Source organism: Orcinus orca, chromosome 19, assembly GCF_937001465.1.
Source record: "Orcinus orca chromosome 19, mOrcOrc1.1, whole genome shotgun sequence".
NCBI lineage: Eukaryota > Metazoa > Chordata > Mammalia > Artiodactyla > Delphinidae > Orcinus > Orcinus orca.
In genome coordinates, this window is record NC_064577.1 from 34,015,106 (window position 1) to 34,039,332 (window position 24,227).

General features: G+C 51.1%; 1 protein-coding gene across 2 annotated transcripts; it reads left to right on the forward strand.

The window, feature by feature from the left end:
• Window positions 1–2,993: 2,993 nt before the first annotated feature.
• On the forward strand, window positions 2,994–23,915 carry NARF (nuclear prelamin A recognition factor). 2 transcript variants are annotated; one of them, XM_049701848.1, is made up of 11 exons: window positions 2,994–3,151; window positions 4,095–4,179; window positions 7,171–7,310; window positions 9,794–9,926; window positions 12,925–13,059; window positions 16,932–17,050; window positions 17,640–17,769; window positions 18,788–18,851; window positions 19,762–19,899; window positions 20,180–20,337; window positions 22,253–23,915. In XM_049701848.1, the coding sequence occupies exons 1-11, from the start codon at window positions 3,125–3,127 to the stop codon at window positions 22,492–22,494; spliced, it is 1,371 nt and encodes a 456-aa protein (XP_049557805.1). In that variant the 5' UTR covers window positions 2,994–3,124; the 3' UTR covers window positions 22,495–23,915. The 2 variants fall into 2 exon arrangements, with proteins under 2 accessions (XP_049557805.1, XP_033294711.1); XM_033438820.2 differs by lacking the exon at window positions 7,171–7,310 and having other exon boundaries at window positions 4,095–4,175.
• The last annotated feature ends 312 nt before the right edge of the window (window positions 23,916–24,227 follow it).

Genomic DNA, 24,227 nt, shown 5'->3' on the forward strand with positions numbered 1-24,227 from the left:
AATTGCTTAGGACTTAGGGAGCACTGAGTTGATACCCAGAAAATTCTACTTTGCATTACAGTGATTTGCATAATTTCACCTTTTTTACTAGAGTACAAGCCATTTAAAAATGAAGCCTAGACTAGCTTTCTACTAATGTTAAATGAGTGAACAAATGATGTCTGATTTGGTTAAAATCCTGCTGAATATCGATAAGAGCAAAAGTCTGGAAATAAATACAAAATCCATAAATAGGGGACTGAGTAAAATCTGCATATTTTGCCAGTTATCAATGCGTTATATCTCTTCCAAATTCAGACTTCATTGCCTGTTCTATGAAAATGCATCTGAGCCCTTATTTTGTTCTGTGCTCTCTGGCATGATATTAAGCTTTGTCAATAGAGGGTGCTGGAGACACTTGGAGGAAGAGTTTCCTTTCCTGGTTCTGGTTCTGTTGTGCTGTATCCACAGGCTTCTGCAGTACACAGGGCTTCTCCAGTGTCCAGCTTTTACAATACACACTGGCCAACTGCACACAGCATCCACCACCTTCCCCAGCAAGCCCTAAGTGGTTTTGTAGCAGAGTGCCTCCAGTGAGACTGATGTCAGGTCTGAAGTAAGAAATGTACAAGGAAATGTATTAAAAAGCAAAGAGACTGGGCTTCCCTGGTGGCACAGTGCTTAGGAATCTGCCTGCCAATGCAGGGGACACGGGTTCAATCCCTGGTCCTGGAGGATCCCACATGCGGCAGAGCAGCTAAGCCCGTGCGCCTCAACTGCAGAGCCGGCGCTCTACAGCCTGTGCTGTGCAGCAAGAGTAGCCACCGCAAGGAGAAGCCCACGCACCACAATGAAGAGTAGCCCCCGCTTGCCGCAACTAGAGAAAGCCCACGCACAGCAACGAAGACCCAACGCAGCCAAAAATAGATAAGTAAAATAAATAAATTTATCTTTTTAAAATGCAAAGAGACTATTAATGTCTTGTCAGAAGAATTCAGCAGAATAATAAAATAGTGGATAAGAGGAATTTCTCATTATGGAAGTCCTGCTAATAAGTGAAGAAGAAATGATAGGAGTAAAACGTCACCCTGATGAGGCTTCCCTGATGGTGCAGTGGTTAAGAATACGCCTGCCAATGCAGGGGACACGGGTTCGAGCCCTGGTCCAGGAAGATCCCATATGCCGCGGAGTTAAGCCCATGCGCCACAACTGCTGAGCCTGTGCTCTAGAGCTCGTGTGAAACTACTGAAGCCCGCGCACCCTACAGCCCGTGCTCCACAACGAGAGAAGCCCGCGCAACGCAACAAAGAGTAGCCCCCTGCTCACAGCAAGTAGAGAAAGCCCGCACGCAGCAATGAAGACCCAACACAGCCAATAAATAATTTTTAAAACATCACCCTAATGAATCTAGGCAATCTCATCAATGGCTGCTAATTAACATCACAAGAAGGACAGACAATAGAACCCCCTGAAGAGATTTTACAACACTATCTATGTAGTCTTGACAAAAAATTTTTACCTGTGATCAAGCCACTAGAATGTTTTAACTACCCTTTGCTGAAAATTCAGAATAAGGGTATGCTAAAGAACTCCACATGGATGCAGTCAGCGATTGCTGAAAACCCTGCAGTCAACCTGATTTCTTTATGATACGCAAGGAGAGAGGGGGGTATGTGGATGGAACCTACAGATTTAAAAAACAAACCAAAAAAAAACTCCCAAAACCTTAAGACTGGGAACTCCCTGTACTATATTTGTTAACTTCTAAGTGAGCCTTATTTTTTTTTTCTAGAAACAAAGATTCCTAAGAGAGACAAACACACAAACCAATTGAAATATAGACTAATAAAACATTGAACCTTATTTAGATCCTGATTGAAACTAGAAAAATGTGAGACCTTGGGGAAACCTGGACAGAAACCTGAACACTAACTACACATTTGATGAAACTAATTGTAACTTGTTTTCACACATGATGATACTGTTTATGTTTTTAAAACATTAACGAAATATATACAAATAACAACCTAAAATTATTATTTTCTTCGAGCTGATAATTGAAGATGTTTTCTGAGAGGTGCTGACATAGATTTGAGTAATACAATGGATTAATCTGGCAGCCAGTTAGAACCTCCTGAATTTAACTGATGGCATTTGTAAAAAAAAAAAAAAAAGTGGTACGAGCCAAAAACTATTAAAAAAAAAAAGGTTTTAATGGGGAAAATTTTAAGATCCTGGTGAGGTTCTGGGACATGGAATATACTTGAATGTTTTGCTGACCTCTGTGACCGCCCCCCCGCCAAGGTTAGGAGGAAGAAGGGTCCATTCCTGAGATTCCTGTGAACTGCTGGTGTTTGATAGAGACACCCTCATGCTTTTCTTCCAGGTGTATTTCTCATTTCCGATGGTACGATGACCATGCACAGACTTCATAAAATGTTCACAGTGGACAGAGTTCAGCATCTCCACTTAGCCCTGTATCCCCCACCACCACCCCCGGTTTGCTAGAGGCAGCGGAAAGACGCAGGTCCAGCACCACCGCTTCACAGGTGCCTCGCGCTCCCGACGGCGACACGTGCTTCCGACTCGCCGCGCGTGCGCACTGCCGCCCCGCCGGGCCTACGTGACGCCTCTCGGGGCGAAAATGGCGGCGGGGCGGCGCCGTCTCGGCTGGCCCGGAGCGGAGCGCGCGTCTGGCGCCAAGCTGACGCGCCCGAGCACTCTAGGAACGATCTCGGGCCGTCCCTTCGGGACGGTGAGCTAGCTCGCCGAGAGCCGCCGTCAGACCCGCACGCCGCGGAAACCCACCGAGGAACCGGCAGCGGTCTCCGCGGGGGTCCCGCCCGCTCCGCCCCGCGTGCTCCTATTGGCTCCAGGGCCTGACCCGCCCCTTTCCCGCGGTCTCATTGGCCTAGGCAGAGCCCTGAAGCGTGGAGCCGCACCTCCCTCTACACGTTCCTGTTGGTTCAGGCTTGTGGCTCGCTCGCTCCCGGAGCTTTCATTGGTCGAGCGGAGCGGCGAGGGGTGGGGCCGCGTCGGAGCGAAGACAACAAAGGGTGGCGGGCGGCGGGCGGCGGGTGGCGGTGACCGCGTCTCCTGGTGCTCCGCTCAGGCCGCGCACCCGGACCTGCCAGCCCCGCTCCAGATGAAGTGTGAGCACTGCACGCGGAAGGTGGGCTCCGCGCGCTCGGGCCGGGGCGGGGTCCGGGTCAGGGGCCGGGGCCGGGAGGAGCCTACGCTCGCAGAGCCTGGGGCCTCGGGGGCGTCGGGAGCCTGGCAGCTCCGAGCGCCTCTGCCTCCGCGTCGTCGCTGACAGAACCTCCGGGCGCCGGCCCGCAGCTCCCGTTCTCGGGGGTGGAGGCCGCTGAGGGTGGGCCACCCGCGCGTCCGGTTCCCGCTCCCGTCTCCCGGAGGCGGCGTGACGTCGGGGCGCATGTCTATCCTTTCAAAGTACCTTCGAAGCCAAAAACCACCAGAAAAACCGACCAACCTTTGCTACCAGTCAGGGCACTCACAGCAGACACCATCCTTGGTGTGAATTAGCGATACGGTGATCAACAGTGTTTTTAGGGGGCTTTATGCTACCTAAAAACTTGAGTGCTTACAGTAACGAAAACGACACAGAAGTGCAGGAAGGAAACACGGGCTGGGCCTTCTGCTACCTGGGTAACCACGGTAACTGTGATAGCGTTACCCACTTACTTCTAGGCTGTGATGCACAGGGGGGTTTCTGTTTGTTTTTTCAAAATTGGATCGTATCATAAATATTATTCCATCACTTGCTCTTTCTTTCAGTCAACGTTATATAGGAGATACCTTTTCATAGCATTACACACAACCTTTGTTGTATTCCAAGTATACACATGTCCAGGTAGTCTGGCATTAATTTATCTGTCATGAGAGGCCACATTGCTTCTAGTTTTCATTTGCTGCAAACAATGCAGGTATAAAGGTGTGTATGGGTGTGTTTGTATGTCCACAATTATAAGTGCTTTTATTTCTGTAGAAAAGATTTTGAGACATGTGATGAATTCATCAGCAAGTATGTATGTTTTTTTAAATTCACAGAGTCAGATTAAAAGTTGTTCTTTCATATGTTCCTTTGCCTTTTCAAGGAATGTAGTAAAAAAACAAAAACCGATGACCAAGAGAATGCATCAGTCGATGTACCAAGTCCAGCCCACGAGAATGGAGAGGCAAGTAGATTTTTCAGTTTTGTATCAGCCTGTAGTAAACAGCTGCTGCTGTTTTTCTCCTCTTTGGGGGCTCACATCACCAGGTACATCATTGCTGTAAGAAAGAAAGAAGCAAGAAATGCAGGGGCTAAAAAGCCCCTGCCAGGGGCCAAACGTGCAAGTCAGTCAGTTGGAGGCACACGATCTTCAAGGTAAGAGCACGAAACAGTGTCTCTTCGCAGAATACACCAAGCCAAGACATACCATGTTAGGGACAAAGAAAAATGTTGTCCTTGGCTGTTTATTAGAAATAGAGCTGTAATGTTTAAACCTTTTTTTTTTTTTTTTTTAGTGAAAAGTTCTATTCTGTTAGATGGGATTTTAGGTAGGTAATTTATAAAATAATTCAGATTTCCTAATTCTGTAAGTTTATTTTTCTAATGGTTTCTTCTCTCAGTTCTTGAGTTTTTAGGTTTTCCTTAGCCAGTAGTGACAGTTTACAATTACTAGGTGCATACCCTGAGCTGGGCACTAGAGAAAGTGCTTTATACATGTGATCTCATTTCGTGCTCAGAATGAGCATTTCAAGTAAGCCCTACTGTTGTCCCCATTTTACAGAGAGGAGGATGCGGTACAGGGAGGTTAAGGTTATTTCTTCCCTTAAAAAGTACTGGTACCGGTTTTAGAAATGGAAAATTGGCAACATGGAAGAAGCAAGCAGCAGGTTTCCTCTTTAGTTGAGGAGTCCTAATACAACATTGAGTCAGACAGGCTTTGATCTGGTTCTGTCATGTACCAGTGCTGCTGTGTGCTCTGGTGACTGTAGGCCTTAGTGAGCAGCAGGGGATGAGACAAGCACCCAGGGCACTGAGGCAGAAGAGAGGCAGGGAGCACCTGGGGCCCTCCAGCCCCAGAGCACCTGGCCTGGGGCCTCCCACACCCACCCTCTGGCTACATCACCTTGGACAGACATCTAACCCTGGGAGCCCCAGTTTCCTTATCAGTGACATGGGGAGTTGGGTTACTTCTCTCCCAGGGCTGTGGTAGCTGGGAGATAATGTGTGTACATGGCTTAAGTGGGCGCCCTGCCAGCACAGTGGGCGGACCCCCTGATGGGAAGAGCCAGTCAGGAAAGTGGCTACTGGAGTGGGCCCTGAGGGGTGGTGAGAACTGAGGGTGGGGGATATAGGGATGGGGTGAAAGCTCATCAGGCACAGGGAAGGTGTTAAGGGCAGGGAGATAGATTGGATGCATGTCTTAAGGCAGGTGGCTTAAGCTGACTAGAGTAGGGGAAGAATAGAAGGAAACTACTTGGGAGGCTGAGGGTGGTGAGGCCTGGGTGGGCCAGCCAGAGTGGCAGAAGCAGGAAAGGGGGTGCGGCACAGGGAGCTGAGTGCAGTTTGAGCTGCACGGACCCTGAGCTTTGCAGGATATCAGTCTGGAGCTTGGGAGGGAGAGAGCTCCCTGGAGGCTGCGATTGGAGAGGTTGAGTAGGGGCCTGATGCTGCTCTGAGAAGTGAGGCTGATTGGAGAGAAGGGCCGATGGATAGGCTTCTGCAGAGAATGCCTGTGTTTAAGAGGCAGCAGGAGAAAGAGGAAGGACCGCAACAGGTGGGAAGGAACCAGGCCTGGCCCTTGAAAGCCTGCAGAGGATGAGGATGACGGGGTGGCGTGTGGCTCATAGGCCGGGAGGGAGCCCTGCTGCCCGCGGCGGCTCAGAGTGTGGTCCTGGGCACCTCTGCAGGGGCAGTGGAGACAGAAGTCTCAGTGCCGCTCAACAGTACCTATTAGGCACCAGCTGTGTGCCAAGCCATGTGCTCCAGACCCTTGGAGCAGCAGCTCTGGCCCCACCTCGAGGCTTGTTAGAAGTGCAAACCCTTGGGTCCTGTCCATACCTCCTGAATGAGCATCTGCAACATAACAAGGTCCCGGAGTGAGCGCTGCACAGTGACACCGGGGCACATGGGGAGGACGGAGGTGACAGTGTGCACTCCTGTTCAGAGCTGCTGTGGACGGGAGGACCACACCACCCCCACCGCGAGCCCTCTCTCACCAAATGTTTGAAAGAAGAACCAATGTACAACCATCAGGGGCTGTTGAAATGGCTCTGGTAGGCTTCAGAATATTCATATGTTCATCCACCAAATATTTATTGAGTGCCTTCTGTATACAGGAGATGTCAGAGAACAGAAGGGTATGAGACAAGATTGCTCCCTCAGAGCTTGCATTTCAGGGAAAAGAGGCAACACGTAGATGCCAGGGGGTGCTGTTCTGGCAGGTGTCTGCGAGGGTCCGAGGGGTGAGCCAGGCTCTCAGGGAGCATTTCCCTCAGGGAGACCCAGAGCAGGAAGGGCCAGAGTGGCTAGAGGTGAGAGCTGGGAGGAGTGACGGTGATGAGGGCCTCCATCGGAGGTGTGGCTTGTGTTCTGGTGGACCTCTGCCTAGGGAGGGAGCTGCAGGGAGCAAGTGGGCGCAGGAGCAGCCAGGAGAAGACAAAGCAGCCAAGGGTTATTGTCTTGGTGTCTAAGGGAGCAGAGTCACTGATGTGTGAGTTTGAGCGTCACAGCTCTGTGACGTGAGGGCCCTGTTGCCCACGGGTCAGCAGTGAAATACGTTAGTGCTAAGCCTCTCAGGGAGGCCAGTCTGCGGGCTTCCACAGGAGGCTTCTGTGGGGAGCCGTGGGACTGGGTGAGCTCAACGGGGAGTGCAGAGCAGGCCAAGCCAGGAGCCCCCAGTGGCAGCAGGGAGAGGCATGGGGGCAGGAGAAGCCCAGAAGTGTAGCTCTCCTCCTGCCACATTTGACGGTGCTGGCCCGCTCCCCGCATATTGCCATCTGTGGGACCCTGGTACCATGGTGGCTGCAGCACCTGAAGCTCCAGGCCTGGCCTGGATGTCTCAGGGGTTTTGCACCAGTTTTCTGTATTATGCTTGCGCTGTTACTTTTTCTAAAGAAGCAAGTATTAAAGAGTTTTTGTTGAAGAATCAGGCCAGAGCATCATCTTTTTTTCGTAGAAAGGAGAATTCCATAAATTGGCTGATGCCAAGATATTCCTGAGTGACTGCCTGGCCTGTGACAGCTGTGTTTCTGCAGAGGAAGGAGTCCAGGTTTCCCAGCAGAACGCCAAGGACTTCTTCCGAGTTCTGAACCTTAACAAGGTACGGCATCCCAGGCGCTTTCTGGCGCCAGAGGTGGGTGGAGGTCTAGGTGAGGCATGAAGCCTCTGCTCGGGCTTGGGGAGTGCATCTTGGCCCTGGCCCTGTGTCCCTTGCTGTAGTTGACCCTCTCCATAGCCCTGTCGGAACAAAACTGCATCCACAGTCACACTCCCTCATTGATGTGGGCAGCAACTATGGCCGGCACCACCGACCAGGCTCCCCTGGCTTGGGGGAGGCCTCTGAGTGCTTGGTCATGGGATGGTGTGGTGGCTCAGCTGCTGCCGCTCTGCCTCTGGGGCATTCTCAGAGGCAGGGCTTCTGTCCTCACAGGCTCTGCGTCCTGGGGCAGGGCTGTGGTCCTTCAGTTCATCCCTGCAGACTCCCTGTACAGACGGAACTACTCAGTGTCACTTGTATTCCAGTAGTGACAGGAAGACAGGTGAAGGGGAAAGACAGGAAAGGCGGAGGCAGATGAGGCTGTAAAGCACATCTCTCTTCGCCCTCACTCTGGCCTGGGGTGTTTCTGTGCTCTCACAGCTGCTTCCCAGGAAGTGTGTGTACCGGCTCTACACACCGTGCTGGGCACTTTGGCCCACGTGAGGCCCAGGTTTTTTTCTAGGTGTACTGACTGCAGGTAACAAATTTTTTCTTTTCCAGTCTTTGTATATCTTATTTCTTCTTCTTATGGTATTGTCTAGGACCTTTAAATCAACCTGAAATAGCAGTAGTGATAAAAATAGTACTAATGTCAGGACTTCCCTGGCGGTCCAGTGGTTGAGGCTCCACTCTCCCAATGCAGGGATCGCAGGTTCGATCCCTGGTCGGGGAACTAAGATCCCACATGCCACGTGTGGCGTGGCCAATTAAAAAAATAATAATAATAAAATTAAATTAAAAAAATAGTACTAATGTCTTGTTTCAGACTTTAGTGGAAATGCTGGTAAAGTTTTACTATTAAATAGATGTTTGCAGAATCTTTTACTATTAAAGAGATGTAGATACTCATACCAATCAGCATTTTGGCTATAGAAAATGGATACCCAAGTCAGACTAGCATAAAAAGGAAATGCTTAGTTATTTCATGAAACTGAAAGCTTAGAAGTGGGAGAGGTTTTGGGTTTGGCTGAGTCAGTCAGTCACGGCTGTCATCAGGAAAAAGCAGTTTCTATTTCCCTGCTGCCCTCGGCTCTGGGCTCAGGCTGATCCCCTCTTGGTCATAAATCGGCTCCCTCAGAGGAGGTGATATTTGAGTGAGAATGAAGTGAGGAGTGCGTCCTCGCAATTCCCTGGGCAGGGTGTCAGAGGGGCAGGAAGTGCCGAGTCTGGCTCCTGAAGCTGGGGACAGACCGCCCTCTGCTCTTCCTCCTCCAGTAGCATTTGAAACTTGCACCCCCTTGTTCCTGCTTCCAAATTTATATTAGGATGCTGCTGGTCACAAACCACAGAAACCATGCCTGGCTGGCTCGGGCATCATAGGAGTTGGTGAGGGAGCTGGAGGTCAGTGTGTGCCAGCTTGGTGCCCTGATGGATTTGTTGGGTGTGGGTTTCCCAGGCGTCACATGAAAGTGAAATCCCATCCAGAGGAGACAGGCAGCCTCAGCATTGTCTCGCCTGAGCTTCGAGGCAGGGGCATGGGGACAGGACCAGACTGTCCTGTGACCAGTCCACAGGTAGACTGTGGTGGAAGGTGACCACTGAACACCTCTGTCCAGGTTTCTGCTTTTCCTCATTTGCAGGCAGTGTCTGACCTTAACAGTCTCTGTCATGATAATCCTGCATCTTCTCTCCTCTAATCCCAGGTCAAGGGATCCCACTGCTGACTTTCTAATACCCGACATGCTTGCTCATGCTGCTCCCCTGGGTTACATCCTGCGTGTCCGTGATGAGTCAGCATTCTTCTAAACTCAAATTGTTCATATTTTTCTAGGGATTTCTTGAACTGCCAGCATCTGGTTTTGGATTCAGGGTGTGATAGCCTGGTTTCACGCTTGTTTGTTTGGTATTTATTAAAGACTTCACAGAAAATGAGGATCATCTACTACTTAAAAATTTTTGCTAAAATTTGCCACTAAGTGACCTGGGCTTGAGGTCTCTTGGGGGCAGACCTCAGGGCCCCATTTTCATGTATTTTCATTGTTATGGGTCATTTCAGTTACTTACAGTCCAATATTGTACATAACTTTTATTTTTCCTTTAAATTTATCCATTTTCTCCAGATGTTTGCATTTATGTATAATATCGATGTATATATTTCTGATTTAATATTGTTCTTAAAATTGATAAAATCTCTTGGAATGTCTCATTCTTTTCATTCTCGTTTTTTTCTCCTTTTTCTTTGTGCTTGCCAGTGTCTTGTATATTTTATTAGTTTTTCCATTGGGCATCTGTTACATTCTGTTTGTTCTAGACTTTTCACGAAGGTGTCTTACTTTCACTCCTTGTGTAATCACCACATGTACAATGTTCTTCTCTATTTCTCCTAGAAATGTGATACCTCAAAGCACAAGGTGCTGGCAGTGTCAGTATGTCCTCAGTCTCTGCCTTATTTTGCTGCTAAATTCAGCCTCAGTGTGACTGATGCATCCAGAAGACTCTGTGGCTTCCTCAAAAGTCTTGGTGAGGTGCCTTTTGATATTTTTTATAGCAAATAAATTTGATTTAATTTGAATTTATAACTTGAGTTTTTAACTGCCCTTTTAATCTCTAGAGTTCAATTTTCAAGGGCACAGGATAGGTAAGAACTTCCATGAGAGTTTTGTGGAACATAAGAGGACCGTCTCTCTGACCCATGCATGGTAGGCTGGTGTCACTTACCCTCTTGCCATGCAGATGGGTGTTGTGTTACGGCCGGGCTGGCCCCTCCGGGAACAGCAAATGACCATCTTAGGGCACGTAGCTGGGGACACCTGGGACCCACGCTTGCCCAGCAATGTCGAGTCGCCTGGCTCATAGTGGTTACAGAGGGCGTTTATTCGATAGAGAATCACATCTACGATGATTGGCATCTGGTTTCCCAGGAAGCTCTCTGAAGATCAGAGCAGGAAGGGAATGGGCTATGTCCTTTGTGTGAAGAATGAAAGGTCAGTACGTGAGGACTCAAATGTGAATGAATACTAGAGTAATACTGCCTCAAACAGTGACAAGAGTGCTTCTGTCTTGTCTGTCATGTCAGACTAGAACTTCCCCTCCAACCCAGAGTGTCCTACAGGTGGGCTCAGAAGAGGAGAACTTGAGCCATTTGCCAAATAAGAGTTTTTACTGTTCCTCAATGGATTTTTAAAGATGTAAACGCATTGGGATTACTAATAAAATAAGATGACATGTAGACTAAATGTCCTCGCACTGGTCTGCCTGCCTCACTGCTCTGTGTTGCTTTCCACGTGGAGCTGTTTCTCGGTGCACTGCCTGCCACAATCAAAACTAAGGCTGCAGCTACCAGCGTGGACTCCTTAAGTCATCCTTTATGCTTTTAATCTTAAAAAGCCTAAGGTTAGGGCTTCCCTGGTGGTGCAGTGGTTGAGAGTCCGCCTGCCAGTGCAGGGGACGCGGGTTCTTGCCCCGGTCCGGGAAGATCCCACGTGCCGCGGAGCGGCTGGGCCCGTGAGCCATGGCCGCTGAGCCTGCGAATCCAGAGCCTGGGCTCCACAACGGGAGAGGCCACAACAGTGAGAGGCCCGCGTACCACAAAAAAAAAAAAAAAAAAGCCTAAGGTTAGCTTAGTTTTACCAGAGATCGAAGTTATTAGATGCTCTGTCTTCTCATAGTGAAAGGCCCTATTTTTGGGGGGGGAATTTTTAAAAAATAAATAATTGGGCATTATGTGTTAATATTAATAAAGAAAATATATCCACAGTGAAACTGATATTTTTAAGGTAACTCTTTAAGGTGACACAATATTTATAATATTTCTTTATTATTTTTTATAAATTTATTTTTATTTTTGGCTGCATTGGGTCTTTGTTGCTGCGCGTGGTCCTTCTCTGGTTGCGGCAAGTGGGGCTACTCTTCGTTGCAGTGCACGGGCTTCTCATTGCAGTGGCTTCTCTTGTTGCAGAGCACGGGCTCTAGGCACACGGCTTCATTAGTTGTGGCACGTGGGCTCAGTAGTTGTGGCTCATGGGCTCTAGAGCGCAGGCTCAGTAGTTGTGGCTCACGGGCTTCATTGCTTCTCGGCATGTGGGATCTTCTTGACCAGGGATCGAACCTGTGTCCCCTGCATTGGCAGGCAGATTCTTAACCACTGCTCCACCAGGGAAATCCCCATAATATGTCTTTTTTGTTGTGGTGGTGGTGGTGGTGGTGGTGGTGGTGGTAGTACGCGGGCCTCTCACTGCCGTGGCCTCTTCCATTGCGGAGCACAGGCTCCGGACATACAGGCTCAGCGGCCATGGCTCACGGGCCCAGCCGCTCCGCGGCATGTGGGATCCTCCCGGACTGGGGCACGAACCCGCGTCCCCTGCATCGCCAGGCGGACTCTCAACCACTGCGCCACCAGGGAAGCCCCATAATATTTCTTTTTAAGAATAACTGGCTGCTTTTAAGGTTTAGACCAGCTGCAGATATTAAAATTATTTGCTTGCTTTATTTTATTGTAATTGAGAGCACATTCTTTTGTCTTAGGTTTATTTTCCAATATTAAGAACTTATTTGCAGTAACATGGATGGATTTGGAGGGTATTATGCTAAGTGAATTAAGTCAGACAGAGAAAGACAAATACTGTGTGATATTTCTTATACGTGGAATCTAAAAAAATATAATAAGCTAGTGAATATAACAAAACAGAAGCAGGCTCACAGATAGAGAACAAACTAGTGGTTACCAGTGAGGAGAGGGAAGAGGGGGAGGGACACTATAAGGGTGGGGGATAAAGAGGTACAAATTATTAGGTATAAAATAAGCCGCAAGGATATATTGTACAACACAGGGAATATAGCAAAAAAAATTTGGTTTTTGGCCACACCACGCGGCTTGCAGGATCTTAGTTCCCTGACCAGGGTTTGAACCTGGGCCATGGCAGTGAGAGTGCTGAGTCCTAACCACTGGACCGCCAGGGAATTCCCTATAGCAAATATTTTATAATAACTATAAGTGGAGCATAACCTTTAAAATATGTGAACCACTATATCATACACCTGTAACTTATATAATTCTGTATATCAACTATACTTCAGTTTTAAAAAAAGAAAAATATTTATTAAGAAAAGAATAGCTAGTTAAAAATCAACTTAATAAAGGTATGCTCAGCCAGTTTACTCATTTTGTTTATTTTAAAGATATCAAAGAGCATTACAGACTGGAATTTAATTTAGCCAGTGAATTGGAAGAGAATACTGCTGGTACCTTGTAATATTCCATTAATTTACATATGGAGTACGGTAAGGTGTTTGTGTACATGTAGAGGGGAAAAGAGGAAGCAGGAGAGAGAATATATATGTTTTATTGTGAAAAATGATACGTGCTGTTGTTTGAAAGAGTAAAGGGCACAGTCTCCTACTTCGGCAGCTATCGATGCTTGTGGAGTCTGCCCTTTCAGTTTGTCCCTGACACTCCAGACCCTGAGAATAGATCCCACATTCTGTGATGTGGAGCCGAATGCGCCTCTCTTCCCTGCAGGGGTGCATTATGTCTTCGATACAACAATCGCTGCAGATTTCAGCATCCTGGAGAGTCAAAAAGAATTTGTGCGTCGATTCCGCCAGCACAATGAGGAAGAGCCCACGTTACCCATGCTGACCTCTGCCTGTCCTGGTGAGCACAGGGCCTGCGGCTGGGCCTCTGGGTGCCTGAAGCACCTTTTCACATCAGTCTACATTTGGGGGCAGGACTAGGCAGTGGATGAGGTCGGGGGTCAGTGGGTCTTGGGGAGTAGTTTCAGCCTTGAGTAGTTTTACATCGACCAACATATTTATTAAAAGTATGACATATTTCAAATGTCCAAACAATTATAGATAATATGAACACCCATGGATCTTTTGCCAACTTAAATAGAAGTTACATAATAAAAAATATTTCTTTACATTAATACTAGATTCCATCCTGGAGCACTTTTTAAACCAGTCTTTAATTAGTTTTATTATATAGAGCTTGGTGCCTGAGGTAGAGAAATTTTATCACAGGTTTTTTAATTCTGGAAAAATAGAAAGTTTTGGAATAAGAAAATGTTTAAAGATGATGCGTAAGGGAAGGGAGGAAGTGCTGTACTGGTAAGTGACATTTAGTGAAAAAATTATTTCTAAATAAATCAGGTCTGTGAGAGCCCAGTTATGGTCTACATAATCTTAGGTTTTTGTTCACGTTTCTATTTTCAGTTTACCTCTCCTCCCCCACCATGGTTCCAAATTTTTCTAGCATTTTACATGTCGCCCATCAATCATTAGGATTACGATTTAATAAAGTTGAACGTTGACATTATGGTTGCTTAGAATTTGGAAATACTTTCCACCCAGTCGTAAAACCATGGAAAGCAAATTTGCCATCTGTCCAAGAGGCCCGTGGGTTGATTCATTAACTGAGCGATGTTGTTCAGCGGCCCACGGGCCGGTGAGAGGTCATCAGCATCAGGTGGGGCTTATTTCCCGTGTGTAGGTTGTCCTCCTGGAAAGATGACCCCCCACGTGGATGCTCCCAGCTCTCCAGGCGTGTCAGGCAGTTTCTGTATCCAGAGTCTATGTATAAACTGACTCTAAATGCACACTTTGCTGGACCGTGGTGTCCACTTCTGCATTTACGTCCTTGTAGGTGTTTTTGCAGCTGCTTAGGAGTAGATATGCACAGCTGAGGTCTCCAAGGGCACTGCAGAGATGCCCCTGCCCCTGGGATCCCAGCACCGGCTCCTTGTGGGGCCCTCACTCGATGCCACACAGCCATTCACTGTGGCTCATTCCCACCCATCCAAGGAAGAGGCAGTATAAAATGACCCGAGCTCGGCCTGTGCCCCCAGGGCGGTGGTTCCAGACTTCCCATTCCACATTCCTGTCGGCAGGATCACAGGAATTCCTGTGCTGTCCTGACACCAAACCTTCAGATAGCGATGGATTCCTTATGTGGGAGGCCCTGTTGGGATGGAGCCTGGGACAGAAGCCTCCACTCCTGGCAGGAACTAGCCCTGCTGACCTGGGTAGTAAGCAGGTGGTTGATTCCTGCAGAAAGCAATGGGCCCTCTGTCCTTGGAGTGAGCGCAGCACTGGTGGAGACCTGGGCTGTCTGCTGTTGCTGCAGACCAGCCACTCCCCCTCCTCCAGCTTGGTGTTTGCTGCATTTGGTGGTCTCCTTGAGCTGCTCAGGGCTGTTTACTCGTGGGTTTGGAGCTTCTCCGAGTTTTCTTCCTAGATAATGATGCATTTTCCTTCGGGAGCTCTTCGTAGCTAAGCCAGTTAAAACTGTATCTGTTGTTCATGTTTATGCCACCCCTCAAATTCGGGGAGATGAGGTGAGATCTGGTTCGGACCTAACCCTTTTCTAGAATTTGGTGCTGACGTTTTGCTTCCCTGTGACAACTTAGGGAAATTAAAACAACACCAAGTCGGACGATTTGACCTGGTGCGCAGAATCAGGCTATAGGTGGTCCTGGACTGACTTGCCAGGCTTCTGCACACAGGTTCCGTATGTCCCAGTCATGCTTCCTCAGACTGGAGGGCAGCACGTCCAGGCCGGGATAGGGACATCTGGGCAGGCCCTTGCTGCGCACAAGCCAATGGAGCACCACCTTGCCGACGCACCTTTGCCCAGCGGGGGTGGGTGGGAGAGGGGGTATTGAGCTGCTCAGCTCTGGACATGCTCACGGGCCTTGGGCTGTGTGATATCCCGCCAAGAGCACTCATTGAGCTGAAGTGTGGGAAATAATCTCTCCAATCCAGCAGAGTGTCTGGAGAGCAGGAACCTTGTGCCAGGCACTTCTCTGAGCAGGTTCCCTTTCTGCCTTTAGAGAGGGTCACTGTGAAGAGGTGGGTAGTCTGACAGGGTGGGATTTGGGTGCCCTACCCACACCCATGCTGCCACCAAGTTGGGGGGCCAGCGGGGCTTACCAAGCCCCACGCTGGTGCTGGTGGCAAGTTCTGATCAGGGGTGCCCGTGAGAAAGTGCTAGTCTGTCTGGTGTCTGTGCCAGGTGCTGTGGACCCTGTGACCCGGTTCCTCCTCCTCATGCCTGTTTGGTCCTCTTCCCCGCCCTGGCCAGGAGGTTCTCCGGGGCCCTGGCTCCTACCGCCTGGTGTTCTGCCTGATCTTGTGTGAGGCCTTCACAGCACATAGCACATTCACCCGCAGCATGGAGCTGGGGTCTGCCTGAGAGCCGAGTCTGCATGTGTGGGCACTGGTGCTGAGACCAGGGTGCACAGGGGCCTTACAAAGCCAGACCTGTGGTGGGAGTGGCCTTGAGCCCGCAAATGCTCAACGACCTTTGATAGTTTTTCTTTTTTCTTTTTACTTATTTATTTATTGGCCGCGCCATGCAGCTTGTGGGATCCTAGTTCCCCAACTAGGGATTGAACCTGGGGCCCCGGCAGTGAAAGCGCTAAGTACTAACCACTGGACCACCAGGGAATTCCCTAGTTTTTCTTTTTTAATGTGAACCATTCTGTGTACATGTGCAGAGGCTGGGAACGAGGGGAGCCATCCTCCAGCAGCATTTCTCTTAGGGGCTTATGCTGGTGACCATGGACATTGCCTGAGTATGCTCAGGCCTGCAAGCAGGTGATGGCTGTGGTTTGAGTTTGTTCAGATGGGATTGGCTGGTGCTTGCTGTTCCTCCTTCTGGGAGTGGGCATGGGGAGGCGGCTGCCCCAGGGTTCTGGTGGGCAGCTTGTCTCCAGGCTTCCTCGCCCCCGCTCCCCCCCCGACACCCCTTTCATGGTGCTGTGGTGTGCACACCAGACACAGCTGTAGGATCAGCAGTGTCACCAGACGCTCTCCTCACCAGGTCGTGCCCAGCGGGAGAAGGGAGCAGGCTGTTGCTCCTGCAGGTTGAGCTGCTGGCTGTTTGGTCCGCTGACCTTTCTGACCTGCAGTCCGCCCCAGAATCTATGGCAGCGGTGGTGCACTCACAAGGCATTGTGGGAGTCAGCGACTCAGGGGAGATGCTAAGGGCCATGCTGGGCATGCCGTGGGCACGCTGCAGGTTGTGCTGCTTATTGTGCATTGCTTGGGGGTGTGGGTTTCTCATATTGCATTGTCCTAACAGTGGGCAATTACTGGGCTGTTAATTTCCAATAGGTGAGTGAAGCTGGGTAGGCCTGGTGGCCATTGGCTCCTGTCTGAACTGTGGCCACCCATCCTGGCTATGAGAACAACTTTGCAGCTGGCAAGGTGGAGCTGGAACCAAGCCGCCCAGGACGCCACCTCGTAGCTGCTCCTTCAAGCTTGTTCTCAATTTGGGGAGACCTGCAACCCCAGCTCTTACCTTCCTCTTGCTCTATTCTGTCTGGTCTGGGGCCGAGGGAGGCGCGCATTCCCGGCACCCTCCAGTCTTGTGGCAGACGCACCTGGGATTCCCGTGGCCGAGCCGCTGAGGAGAGGCGGCCTGGTCAGAGGGAGCCTGTCACGCACTCCTGAAAGAAGACGTGTCCTGCTCTACTCCGGGTGAGGCAGCCACGAGGAGCTGACACGGGGCCCTTTCCTCCTCAGGCTGGGTCCGATATGCTGAGCGGGTGCTAGGTCACCCTGTCACCCCCCACCTCTGCACTGCCAAGTCTCCCCAGCAGATTATGGGATCCCTGGTGAAGGACTACTTTGCCAGACGGCAGGTAAGCCGGCCTGAAGGGCAGCATGCAGGTCAGGCAACGAGCTTCCATGTGAGGACAGGTGCTGATGGGAACTCAGGGCAAGCGAGGGAGGGCAGGGGAGGTTCCACCGGGCATGCAAGGTGGTCTCAGCCCCAGGCCCTGCTGATTGAGGGGGCATCCAGACACCTGGTCACTCAGCTTCCAGCTTCTGGCATTGCCACCAATTCCTGCTCAGCCAGGGGCACGGAGAGGGGCAGCCTGGTCTCTTGGGAAGCATCTGGAAAGTCTGCAGGGAAAACGGCTGGGCGTTCATTTACAGTCCAGCAGCGGCTTGTTGTCACGATGTTTGGTCACCACGTGCATAGTTCAGGGGAAACAGGCCAGCTTCTGGCTTCTCCCTGTGAGTGTCCAGGCAGCAGGTCTTGAGCGAGGTGGCGCCGTGGGTGGGCTTGGGGGTGCTGCGGCTCAGGAACTTGGTCTGTGGGAGCCGGGTCTTGGACCCCGAGAAAGCACCAGGCCTGCTCCCTTGTGGCATGTTCTGGGTCCAGCGCATTAAGCTGCCCCCTCCCTTCTGCATGGCCCCCAACGTGGATTTGCTTTTCCTGCACAGAACCTGTCCCCAGACAAGATTTTCCATGTCATCGTGGCCCCTTGCTATGATAAGAAGCTGGAGGCCCTTCAGGAAGATGTTCTCACGGCTTCGAGGGGTTCCCGGGGCACTGACTGCGTGCTAACCTCAGGTGAGGGTGGGGCCTCGGGAAAGGCAGCAGGGGGAGGCCAGCCCCGCGGCCAGTGCGTGTCCGCGGTGAGGGCCTGACACACAATCACACTGGGGACACTGAAGCTTCCTCCTTCAGAGCAAAGCAGAAAGCACATGTGTGACCGGGGACACTGCTGGGGGACTCCTCGTGGAGGCCCTGCCCCTGGACTTGTGCAGAGAGCCCGCAGCACCTTCTCAGTGTTGGGATGGGAGTGATTCCCTGGAATCCTCAAGACCCATTCGGAATGCTGCCATCAGTTGAGAGGTAGATTAAGTCTTTGCTGAAGCCCAGCTGGGTGTACTTTAAATGGCCTTGAAAACAGGTCCCTACGGCATGGAGGCAGAGTGGCTGGCTCTCTGGCAACCTCCGAGGACAGTGGGTCCCCTGACCAGAAACTCCCCACATGGAAGCCCGTGGAAAGGTCCCCACCGCACAGGCTCCTATGGCGGTGATGGGGGTGAGTGGGGTGGGAGAGCCTCAGCCACAGCCCTCTGCTCACCTTAGATGATGGGTTTTCCTAAGAAGCACACTCGGGCATCTTTTCTTTGAATACAGTAGATTTTTACTCTTTTTCACAGATGTTCAGTCTTCTCACACACACCTGACACCACAGCAGTTGATTCAGGATACACCCTTAGTGTTAAGGGTTTCTTCAGGATCCCTTGTGCAAAGGGAGATACAAAAGTGGTCCTGATTTTCGATCGGTCTTGTTGCAGATAACTGTCATCCTATCCACATGAAAGCTTTCCACTCAGGAAACAAAAACACCGGGAGACGTTTGTAGAAGCCCCCGTTTTAGGGGCAGAAGGAGGAATTAGACTCTTCCCTGGCATTTCATCAGTGTTACTTTGCATCTGTTGCCTGTGACAGGCGTGATGACCAAGGTCATTGTAACCTAGAATGTCCTCCGGGGGAAGGAGGTGACACCGGGAGCAGCTCCTGAGGAAATGTGGGCCGTGTCCTGTCACGGCATCTTATGTCGCTTCTTTGTCTGTAGGTGAAATCACTCAGATGATGGAACAAAGTGACCTCTCGGTGAGAGACGCTGCTCTGGACACTCTGTAAGTGGCTTTGCAGGGAGACGCACCCTTGCACCTTGGGGGCCTCCTGTGTGACCTTGTGACCTCTGCCAGGCGCATGTCCCAAGGCCTCCCTCCTTTACAGTGAGGCCACATGCCACACTGAGGCATGGGTGTGGTGAGGCCCCTGGCCTCGGGGGGCACTCCCTTTGTTGCCCCACTACGTACGACCCTTGGCTCTGCATAGAGCATGCGCAGCACCATGGAGTGGACACCAGCACCCCCCACTCCTGAACTTCACATGTTCCTGACGTTACACCTGGACCTACTGGGGGATGGGGGCCACCTCCAGACACAGAGTGGCTCCCTCAGGTCCCTTTGCCCAAGAGCAGCAGACTGGGTTTCTGCCATCAGTGGTGACCCCAACCACTGACCGTGGTCCTGCTGCATCCTGTTCCCCAGAGTGTACACAGACTGCAAGAGCACACGAGGGCCACAGGGCACACACGGGCTGCGCAGCAGATCCTTCCGGCAGTGACATCAGGCCCACGTGTAGCCCTGGTGTGGAAGGCGGACTGTAAGCATAGGATGTAAGCGACTGGTGTGCCTGTGGCCAGAGCCTGTGCTTGGGCCCAGGCTGACCCAGAGGCCTCGTCCTGGCCGGGCACAGATGGTCTGCCCTCTCAAGTGGCCCTCAGATGCCTAGTTCTCATGCCCCGAGTTGTGAGGTTCTAAGGGTCGTACCCTTCACACACGTGCAGCCAGAGGAAAGGAGTCATTGGGGCAGTGGTGGGTGCGCCTGCACCTGCAGGCTTCATGTCAGCCAGTGAAACCCAACACAGATGAGGTTTTTGCCCAAAGTCTAAATACTTGTAAAGGTTTTCGCAACCTTGGATCATAAATCTTAGGGAGTTGGATTTAATTCTTGCTGTCACTTTTCCTGCCTGGTGAGGTTTGGAGACATGAAGGAAGAGGAGGTTAGACGCCATGACGGAGCCAGCTCCGACGGATACCTGGCGCACATCTTCAGACATGCGGCCAAGGAGCTGTTCAACGAGGACGTGGGGGAGGTCACCTACCGCACCCTGAGGTGTGTGGGGCTGGGGTGGCCTCTGTCTGTCTTCTTGTGTGGGCAGTGCTGCCTGTCAGGTGTAAATTCTATAAATAGGACCCCCACCCTGCAAAGCCAGCTGCAGGTCTGGGAGGGAGGTCCTATTTATAGAATTTACACCAGTCAAGATCGAAAGGCCTTTTATGTGTTATTCACAGACTTTTAAATTTTGCTGACACTCCAAACTTAGACTGGAAATAATCCTCAGACCACAGAGGAAGGACCCTACAGATGAAAGTCTGTGCTGTTGATTTTATAGGAACAAAGACTTCCAGGAGGTCACCCTCGAGAAGAGCGGGGAGGTTCTCTTGCGCTTTGCTGCTGCTTATGGCTTTCGAAACATCCAGAACGTGGTCCTAAAGCTGAAGAAGGGCAAGTTCCCGTACCACTTTGTGGAGGTCCTCGCCTGTGCCGGGGGTAAGACTCAGGGGCCCAGGCTGAGCTGGGCACCTCCGAGCCCTGTAGGAAACGGGCCCTATTGGCCACCCCCAGCCTCACTCAGCTCCAAGGGCTTTGTGGGAGTGTGGATGCTGCCCTGGTGGTTGTGGCATGATGGTCCCTCTCACACCCACATATTGGAAAATGCAGGCTGGGAGATGTCACCTTGGAAAACCTCTTGGGGACATGGTCCCAGAGAAGAGTTGCTTGGGTGACACCAGCTGAGAGCCGGCTCATGTGGCAGCTGGTGTCGAGAACACTGAGACTGCCTGGTAGCTTGAATGGCCCCTACCTCCTCCAGCCAGGTTTGTCAGTGAGTGATGGGAGAGACCCGTGTGATGGATGGAGGCCGATGAGAGGGGGTAGGGGTCCCGCAAGAGGACCTGCTGGTGGAGTCGGGCAGGAGGGAAGCGTGCGGCCCCCATGGCCCATCAGGCCCCTTGGTGGTGATAGAGCCAACTCAGAGAGGGGGTCAGGGATGTCTGTACCATTCTGGGGTGGGGGGTGCCCACAAGATACGCAGGTGGAAATACCTGGGGCGGGGGGACGCGGATCCAGGTGCGAGACGGGCTCAGGGAGAGGAGGCCCCAGTGCGGGTGGCTGAGGGCAGAGAGGCGAGCGCTGGCCGTGGGGGATGGGCAGCCTTGGGGACCTCGCTCCAGGGACCAGGACACGGAGGGCAGATCCCATGGTCTGAGTGGAGGAGTGGACAGGAGATGAGGACGAGGAGGCAGCGGGGGAGCTGTGGGCTTGAGGGGTCCATGCAGGCCCTCCAGGAGAGGCACCCCATACCTGCATGCCGATCAGGGTAGAGGCTCAGCAGGACTCACTTGTGCCCTGTAGTTAGAGCATCAGCTGGGGGAGCAGGAGCTGGGATCTGAGGAGAGAGAAGCAGCCCCTGGGCAAGTGAGATGTGAGGTCCAGAGGGCAGCTGTTGGGTGCAGCCAAGGGATAAGCGGAGGGAGGTTTGGAAATTTGCTGCAGATTCTTTTATTTTTATTTTCATGTTTTTATTTATTTATTTGGCTGTGCCGGGTCTTAGTTGCGGCACGCAGGATCTTTGTTGCTGCATGTGGATCTTTTAGTTGCGGCATGCTGGATCTTTAGTTGCAGGCACGTGGGATCTTTAGTTGCGGCATGCAAACTCTTAGTTGTGGCATGTGGGATCTAATTCCCTGACCAGGGATCAAACCCAGGCCCCCTGCATTGGGAGCACAGAGTCTTAACCACTGGACCACCAGGGAAGTCCTGCTGCAAGTTCGCTTAAATGAATTTTTATCTTACAAGTCATGACATCATCTAACATGTTTGAAAATAAGTAGCGCCAATACATAGGAGGCATGTTCCTTATTCAGGCTGAGGTGTTAGGGTGTTGGGCTCATGAGTCTCCATCCACCGTCCCCCTCCCCTGTGCAGCCCAGATGTGGATGCACACATTATGTAGACACCAGTGATTTAGCTGTTCATTAGTAATTTCTATGTTCTCCTGGTTTTGATAAATTTCAAGAGAAACTGGAAATCCAGATTTGCGTACATAGCCACTCACTTCTAAAAGGTTGGCAAGTTATTTCGGCTTTAGATAAAAACATTTCACGGGTAATGTAAATAGGAGGGACTATGAGCCTGTGACCGGGGTCTTGGGGCCCAAGGTCCAGCTCCAGGCTCTGGCCACGAGACACTGCACACTGCTGTCATTCCTCTCTTCCAGAACCATCGTCCCTTTAAGATGAAAGGTGGGGGACTTCCCTGGTGGTCCAACAGTTAAGACTCCGTGCTTCCACTGCTGGGGGCGAGGGTTCGATCCCTGGCCAGGAAACTAAGATCCCACATGCCATGTAGTGCGGCCAAAAAAAAGGTGAAAGGAGGGAAAGAGTAAGCTCCCTTTGTTTTTCAGGGTGCCTTAACGGCAGAGGCCAAGCCCAGACCGAGGATGGGTGCGTGGACAAGGCCCTGCTGCAGAAGATGAAAGGCATCTACACTGACATCCCCGTGCGGCTCCCGGAGACCAGTTCCCATGTGCAGGAGCTGTACCAGGAGTGGCTGGATGGCACCGACTCCCCCCGAGTCCAGGAAGCCCTGCATACCGCGTACCAGGGCCCAGGGCATCCTGCTAACAGCCGAGACATCAAGTGGTGAAGGTCGAGGAGGCTGGGAGGCAGGCCTGTCTGCTGCCTGAGGATGGAGGAGCTGCCATGTATGGGTATCAGAGACACTGGAAGAAAACAGCTCAGCTTTTCTCTTACTACTTTGGTTTTTCAGAATTCTTTGCCACCCCCATTTGTCAGCAGCCCCCTCCCTCAGTTCGATGAGGTGCTATCTTCGTAATATGTATGTGATTGGAATATTTTAACGTGAGAGAAGGGTGCCCCAATTTGAGTTTCCTTTAAGACTGAAAAATTCCAAAGAACAAGAATGGAGTCAGAGTACTGTCTTCTGGGCTTAGTGAAAATCCAGAAAGTGTCCTGTGAACAGCTAAGACCCCAGAAATTCTGATACACATGCCTCAGACAGATTTGATGTGGAAATGACAGGAAGTGGGCAGGGTGCGGGGGTCTATGGTCTGCCCAGTTGGCTCTTATTTTTATCCACTTATTTTATTCTTAAAAATGTTTTTGCCAGAATGTGAATAAACTGCATCCTTTAGGAATCAGGGGGCTCATAAATATGAATCTGGATTTTCAGCTTTTCTGGAGAAAAAGTTCTGGCAACAGTGGGCCACATTCCTTACTGCTGTGGTGTCCAGAGTGCTGTGTAACAGCCGCCTCCTGGGACCAGACCCTCTAACTGTGGCCCTGCAGGCTCTGCAGCTTATGTCCCAAATTCACGCTTTCACATTCACATTCTTTAAGTGAACTCACCTTGAGGCAGAGGGAGGCCTGCGAAGGGTGATGGGTGTTACAGATGGAAGGATGGAGAGGCAGCTGCCCTGCTCAGGCTAGGCTGTGTGGTCGGCAGTCAGCCTCCTCCATCCTTCCCTGGGTGGGGTCAGGCAGGTGACGGCCCTTCTGACCCTGAACTTGGGTGAGGCAGCTTCCTGATGGTCCAGCCTCTCCTCGTTCTCCTCCCTGGTGTCCTTCCCACACACCGTGGGCCTGGCTCGTCCACAGGGCTCGGTGAAGCCTCCGTGGCTCCTGACGGGACTTCCCCACCTGGCATGTAGTGCTCATGTGAGCTCGCCTTAAAGAAAGGTGGAAGAGAGCAGTTTACCCACAAACAGAAAGGGCTAGCAAAGAATTGGAAATTATGGAATCATGGAACTCCATGTCAGGGCTCATCCTGTGAAACAAAGACTTCTGTGGATAGGCCTCCAGTTCGTTGTTCAAAGCACTTGAATTTTGTTATCATGGGTGGTGACATTCTTCTTGGATCCCTCAGTGCTGTAAGCCTGAGCTGTTAGATTTCCTTCATCTACTCTATGTTGTATTGTACCTGTATACCTATCTGGGTTGACAACTGGATATAATGTGTGAAATTGTATATTTTTTCCTTTTAACCTATATACAATTGAGTTTCTATCCTCTACAGTAACTGATTATGGAATAAACACTTGAAGAGTGTCTGAGTGTGGAGAGTGCATGAACCAGATGCTGACTCCCCAGCCAGGGGCCTGCGTGTGCCCTCCCTCACCAGCCCCACCCAGGCTACTCCCTCGCGCTTTGGGAGCCAGCACCACCCTGGAGCAGGGGAGCGTCTTTGCCCGAAGCCCTCTGTGGGCCAGGGATGCCAGGAGTCCGGTGGGGCTGCTCTTCTTGCTTCGAAAGCCACCTCTTCCAGCTACAACAAAAACGCCCCCCCAGGCTGGGGGACGGGGCGTTCGCACATGTGGCGTCAGGTCCTACCCACAGCTGACCTTTGGTTACAGCCACATG

What these genes read in the sequence shown, in the direction of transcription:
- NARF (XM_049701848.1), top strand. Translation starts at nt 3,125, where the DNA reads ATGAAGTGTGAGCACTGCACGCGGAAG. An exon ending in CCACGAGAATGGAGAGGCAA is followed by an intron (nt 4,180 to 7,170) that starts GTAGATTTTTCA and finishes TTTCGTAGAAAG; the next exon opens with GAGAATTCCATAAATTGGCT. An exon ending in GTCACCTACCGCACCCTGAG is followed by an intron (nt 19,900 to 20,179) that starts GTGTGTGGGGCT and finishes TTGATTTTATAG; the next exon opens with GAACAAAGACTTCCAGGAGG.